The sequence below is a fragment of the Mesocricetus auratus genome, unplaced genomic scaffold (assembly GCF_017639785.1).
Source record: "Mesocricetus auratus isolate SY011 unplaced genomic scaffold, BCM_Maur_2.0 Super-Scaffold_100003, whole genome shotgun sequence".
NCBI classification, from domain to species: Eukaryota; Metazoa; Chordata; class Mammalia; order Rodentia; family Cricetidae; genus Mesocricetus; species Mesocricetus auratus.
Window position 1 is genome coordinate 114,849,777 of NW_024429188.1, and position 6,291 is coordinate 114,856,067.

The following is a 6,291-nucleotide window of genomic DNA, read 5'->3' on the forward strand; positions in this document are numbered from 1 at the left end:
GGGGACATGCGGCTTTCCTGTCCTTGGGAAGGACAGGGTCTCAGGAGACAAGCTGAGGAGCACAGGCCTCGAGTCAAGCTAGTCTGTAGGTTTCTGAGGGTCCTGCCCCAGAGTTGAGCTTGACTCTGGGAAGAAGGCCCTCAAGCGTCCTCAGGGTCACCACATCCGGGACTTGGGGGCTGGAGGCTGTCCTGTGAGGGTCTTGAAGGGAGAGAGCCTGGCTGTTCTCCTGTGCCTAGGACTTGTGGGCCTTGGAGACACTGCGGGGGCTTCCAGGACGCAGCCCTTCTCCCCCTCCTTTCTGTATCTGGACACTTGGGGGCCTCAGGGCCATTCCCTGTGGTGCCTGGAAGCCCGGGCCTCCTGAGAACCATCTAAGCCCTGTGGCGGGTTCCCACCATGGAGATCCTCAGGCTTGGGGAACCATGGTGGTCAGGCCACCTTGGGGTCTCAAGTCATGACTGAGGAGTCTAGGAGTCTGTCCCAGCTCTGCTCTTCGGCTTCAGGGTGCCAGGGCCCTAGGAGCCAGTTGGAGGCCTGGCTGGCACACTGACAGGGTCTCCCCGTTTTCTGAGTGCAGGAGGTGACCGGTTTCTGGGTTGTCAGGGGACCCTTTCAGAATACAAGGCCATCAGACACCCCGGTGTGGACACCTTTGCCTAGCATCTCCCCAGCTCATCCTCTAGCTGGCCCGAGCCTCTTGCTGGGAGCAGGATCTAGAGCATCCCACACAGAGGCTGCTGTCAGCTCCAGGGTCAGCCTCAGTCAGAACTGAGAGTAGACAGGGGAAGACGCTCCAGAGCGAGGGTCCCACAGGGTTTCCGCTGTGTGTCTTCACAGGACCCTGTGCCGAGTGGTTGCCCGGTGGCCATAATCAGCACTTGGAACCCAGTCGGTCAGTGTGACAAACACCCTGCTTTTCTTTCCTTTGGTTTTGACCTTTTGACACAGGGTTACTCTGTGTAACATCCTGCATTCCCGGAACTCACTCTGCATGTCAGGATGGCCTTGCCAACTCCTTGAGATGCCCCTGCCTCTGCCCAGGCCATAGTGCTGGGATGCAAGGCCCTGGCTACCTCCATGACCCTGCTCAAGGAGCAGATGTTTAAGGGGTGTGGTCGCACCTGTCAGGGGCTTTGTGTTCTGCATGTGCAAGGGAACCCAGTGGACTTAAGAAGCACCGCTCTGTCTGGGAGTCACCCAAATGGTTCTCTCTGCTGTGGTGTACTTGGAGGGGCTCACCTGCTTCCCCCTCCTTCTCCTCGTGTGCACTGTGCCTTTGCTTCAGACTGTAGGATGGCGAGGAGGAGGAGGGGGACTGGTCTCACTCAGATTTGTAGTGGTAAGGACCCAGGGCCATCAAGGAGGGAAGAGTGAGTTCTCAGTTCCAAGACAAGCACAAGGGCCCTTGCTGTCAGTGTAGACTGTCTAGGGGTGCCGACTGTAGACCCCGAGTCAGAGAGTCACCTGGGACTTTGACTGGGGTGATAAGGGGAGGGAGGGGGCTCAGAGTGGGCTTGGACCTGAAAGACAGATCTGAGAGCCAGCAAGGGTGTTGTGAGGAGTGAAGAGTAAGGAACACTTCAGAATGTGTGAGAAAACGCAGGGCCCTGCCCCTTTTGCCAGTCTTCAGAAGCCCGGGTCCAGGCGACTCAGAGGAGATACACACATGTGCACTTCTGTCTCCTCTCTCAGGGCAGTGAGCCTGTACACCATAGGGAACCATCACAGCCCAGAGGGTAGCAAGCCTGCTCGCCAGAGGAGGCATCCATTTTCCGTGGTGAATCCAGGTGAGCTGTCAGGGTCAGAAATGAATGCGGGAAGAGGCCTCCCTTCCCCCAATAGAAGACTGTAGAAAGCATAGGTACCCCTGTTCCTATGCCTTAGGGAGCCCTGAGTCGGGAGCTACGTTGCCTGGCTTCCTGGGACTGTGTGATTTGTTGTGACACTTTTCCTGGAGTGACGAGGACCTTGTTCCTAGGGTTGATATCAGATCTGTAGTGGCAGCCAAGGCTGGAGAGCAGGGGGAGTCTGCAGGGCGTGGCCTCTCGTGAGGACTGACTCTGCAGCATGGAGCAAAAGGACTGCACAGTTACAGTGTGGGTGTGACCAGGAGTCCGTGCTCAGGGGCACCAAGGGCTTTACTTCCTTCAGCTACCCCTGGGGAAATACGTGGGTGTCTCTGTGGAGATGGGGTCTGCTGGGAAGTACAGGACTCAGAAGGAAGGCAAAGGTGCACTCAGGGTGGACTTAGGGACTCCTGTCTCAACAGTGATGAGCCCAGCTCACGGGGCCATCACTGCTGCTCCCCCACAGGGGTGGATGGGGCTGTGCCACCACCTCCTTTCTCCTGAGAGGTCATAGAGCCGGGTGTGGAACTTCTCCACAGTGGGAGACCATGTCTGAGCACAGTCAATGGTTAAGTGGGGCCTGGAAAATTCCAGGAAAGGATGCCAGGGACTTAGTGCAGGAGACTCCACTCCAGAGCACAGACAGCTGCCTCAAGCACTGTGTCACAAACAGTCCAGGACAGGCCTGCAGGGCTGAGTCCCCTGCCCTGGTTCCAGGCAGTAGTCTAAAGGCTCTGAAGGGCCTGCTTAGAGCACCTGGACCTGGGTCATCTGAGGGAGCCTTGGGCCTGTGAGGACTCCTGGTGAGAGTGGAGAGTACTGACTACCTCCCTGCCTGTCTGTGGGGGGGTGGGAAAACAGAAGAGTGCATTCCTTCCCCTCTCCTATTCTTCCTTTCATTCTCACAGAAGTAGTCTCTTGCCTTAAAGACCTTGGACCCAGGGATCACTGGGAAGCCCCTCAACCAGCCATTCAGCAAGGTGAGAATCGGGTTGCTGTCCTGTGCTAGCCCAAATGAACAACACTGAATTGAGGTAGCTCTTTCAGTCCCCCCCTCCCCTGCCCCCACCTGCAAACAGGTGTCAGGAGCTGTGAGGTGACCTCTCTGCCCTCTTGGAGACAAGGAAACTTGTTCTGAGACTTGCCCTCAGTCAAGAAGAGGCATGCACCCTGGGAGGTGGTCTCTTCTTCTTCGAACCTCTCAGAGGCACCTGCAGTACCAGAGTCCTTTGTCCTTGGAGCACTCCCCACGAAAATCCTCCCACAGGAGCTCTTTGAGAGCCTCCTGAGCAGTGGCTGTCAGAGTCTACTACACACCCTCTTGCTTTCTCCTCCAGGCCTGTGAGTCCTATCTCTGTGTCCTGTACCTCGTCCTGACTGTGTTCCCAAGGAAAGTCATCATGGATCCTACTGAGAACAGCCAGAGCTCCAACCTCCCTGACAGCACTCAGTCCCAAAGGGAGGCAAGGGGCCCCGAGGGTGTCCAGGTCCCCTTAGCTGAGGTGGGGGAGGCTGAGGCCACTGCCACCCCCTCAGGGGGTGTGTCTGTTGGGACAATGCTCAGTTCTCCCCAAAATGCTGAGAGAGCTTCCTCTCCTCCCACCACCCTGGGCTCCATTGCAGGGGCGCCATCTGCTGAGGCCTCTAGAAACCAAGCTTGTGAAGTAGCCCACCCTGAGCAGCCCCTGCAGCCTGAACTCCATAGTAAGATAGTTGATTTGGTTTTCTTCCTGCTCCGCAAGTACAGGAGGAATCAGCTAACATCTAGGGCAGAAATTCTGCATATGGTCATCAGAGAGTATGAGGCCCAGTACTCTGTGATCTTTACTATGGCCACTGACTGCCTGAGACTGATATTTGGCCTTGACATAATAGAAAGGGATCCCGGTGCCCACTCCTATGCTCTTGTCCATGCACTAGGGATCACTTATGATGGGATGCAGCATGGTTTCCCAGGCATACCAAAGACAGGCCTGGTAATAGTCATGCTTTACATCATCTTCAAAGAGGACAATTGTGTCAGAGAGGAGGAGCTGTGGCGTATATTAAATAACATGGGGCTTTATGCTGGGAGGAATCATTTCATATTTGGGGAGCCCAGGAGACTCATCACTGAGCATTTTGTGCAGGAAGAGTACCTGGAGTACAGGCAGGTGCCAGACAGCCATCCTCCTAGCTACGAGTTTCTGTGGGGCCCCAGGGCCCATGCAGAAACCACCTAGATGAAAATGTTGAGATTTTTTGCCAGCATGTTTAGACGGGATCCCAGGTCCTACCCCCACATGTATGCGGAGCCTTTGAGAGATGAGGAACAGAGGATCCAGGCATAAAACCCCCAGCAGATGATACTACTGCCCTGAGCAGGACACATGCTAGTGTCCTGGAAGATTCCAACCAACACCAGAACAGGCAGAGTCAGAGATCTAAGGACTTGAACCCTCACCAGAGTGGGACAACAGCACGATCCATTTCATTCTTCTTGTTCTCACCGGGTGACTTGGGCATTCTTGTTGTTTCAAAGTATTTCTACTTTGTTTACTGAAAGGTCCACTATTGCCGATGTCTTAAGTTTGTGATTATAATTTGTAACTGACCTACTTTGTTGACCTATGTTAGGAGAATTTTATCAGTTTGTAAACAGTTGAGAATAATGATGTCTTATTTGGATTTACTCTGGCAATGGGAAAGAACTTGTCATTTTTAAGGAAAACAATAAAGTTTTTTAAATTCTTTCTAGTTTTAGTCTCCTTTTCTGTTTAACTAGTGAAAATGGAAGCTATAGGGAGGTGAATGCAATGTCTTCCCCAAACCTCCACTGAGCATGTGAGCTCCGGCTCTGTGGAAGGACCTGTGGTAGCAGACAGATGTAAGAAAAGGGTTATCCACCCTTTTTCCATGACAACATCAAGTTCAAGAGATAGCCCTGTATGGATGAAAGTGAGAATTCCCTTTAGATCACAAATATAAGCACAGGAAGTCTGCAGAGCAGTCCCCTAGGATGATTAGTTTCACGTCAGTGGTGTAAGGCAAGGCTCTTACAGGTGTTAGAAATTATTAACCAGGACCAGGCAGGCCCTTTGGAGGTGTGAACGACTTATGACTGAGAGAAGGGAAAACCACTCTGAGCCATTGCTGTGTCTGGTGGACTTAGCATGGAGGACTCAGGCTGGGGTATCAATGATTGAGCACTTGGATAACACAACTATGGAGGTTGGATCCTCATCACCTCAAAACAGAAAAACCATCTGTGCAGAGAGGAGTCCTGTGCTGGCACTAGAGTTACAGATGAACACAGCACATGCAGGGCATAGTTTATCCCCAGCCTCTGCGAGGGACTCCTGACCCGTGTGGTGGGATTATGGCAGTGTGAGTCCTAGAACTCCTAGACAGGGCCTCTTCTGCATCTCTCGTTAGGAGAGGGGGCACTGCTTACTAAGATAGATTTAAATGCTCATAATGTGTATTAGTGTTGTGCCTGCATGTTAGGTGTAACACACTTGACCCTGGTGTCCCCAGAAGACAGAAGAGAGTACCAGATTCCACGGAACCAGAGTTTCAGATGGATGCAAGTCTCCATGTGAGTGCTGGAAACGAATCCGTTGTCCTCTGCAAGAGCAGCAAGTGCCTAGTCAAAGCTCCAGCCCCAGACATGTTTAAGTACAAAAAATGGTCATTCCTCTACGTGTACATGAGAGTTAGGGTGGACGCATGCATGCCTCAGTGCTGACAGAGATATCAGAGGACATGAGTCAAGTTGCTCCTTCTTTCCACCTTGTGTTGGCAGGATCTCCCTTGTTATTGCTGCTGCGTGGTGTCGTCCAGGCTGGCTGGCCCTCGAGGTTCTGGCCCATTTTGCCTCCTCCCATTTCACCAAACTATTGCTAGGATTACAGGTGCACCTGTTGCATCCCCCATGTATGCGGTTTGCAGGGAACTAAATGAGATCCTCGGGCATGAGCAGCTACCACTTTCATCATCTGATTCAGCTACCGGTCATAAGATTTCATTTTGCTCACTTATCTCTAGTGCAGTTGCAACCCAGATTTCAACATGTGTCCAATGAGTGGGAGGGTGCAGTGAAGTTTATTCATGAAATGTCATTCTGGCTCCTTAGCTATTCTGTGTCCTACCTTTCACTATATTCCTCCTCACTCAAGTAACTTGCTCCAGGGATTTTACATACAAGACACAAAATCTAGCCATGCTGACAAGCAGCCCGTTAACCAGGTCAGGAATGGCAGCCCTGAGAGGAGGCCAGTGGTCTGCATGACCCATAACTCAGACGGCTCTCACCCCTAACAGACCAAGGGCATACCTCTGAATTTAAAGACAGAGCAAAGTAAGATTAAAAAGAATAAATCACGTAAGGATGGGAAACAACAATAACACAGGGCATTTCAAGATTATATAGTGCTTTATTAACTTGAACTTTTTTAATGCT

The 6,291-nt window shown here is 52.3% G+C and overlaps 1 protein-coding gene across 1 annotated transcript; it reads left to right on the forward strand.

The window, feature by feature from the left end:
* The first annotated feature begins 838 nt into the window (after positions 1-838).
* Positions 839-4,556, forward strand: LOC101829306 (melanoma-associated antigen 11). Its single transcript, XM_040743921.1, has 4 exons — positions 839-895; positions 1,696-1,790; positions 2,759-2,830; positions 3,188-4,556. The coding sequence occupies exon 4, from the start codon at positions 3,251-3,253 to the stop codon at positions 4,070-4,072; it is 822 nt and encodes a 273-aa protein (XP_040599855.1). The 5' UTR covers positions 839-895; positions 1,696-1,790; positions 2,759-2,830; positions 3,188-3,250; the 3' UTR covers positions 4,073-4,556.
* Positions 4,557-6,291: the final 1,735 nt, after the last annotated feature.

What these genes read in the sequence shown, in the direction of transcription:
- LOC101829306 (XM_040743921.1), top strand. Translation starts at nt 3,251, where the DNA reads ATGGATCCTACTGAGAACAGCCAGAGCTCCAACCTCCCTGACAGCACT.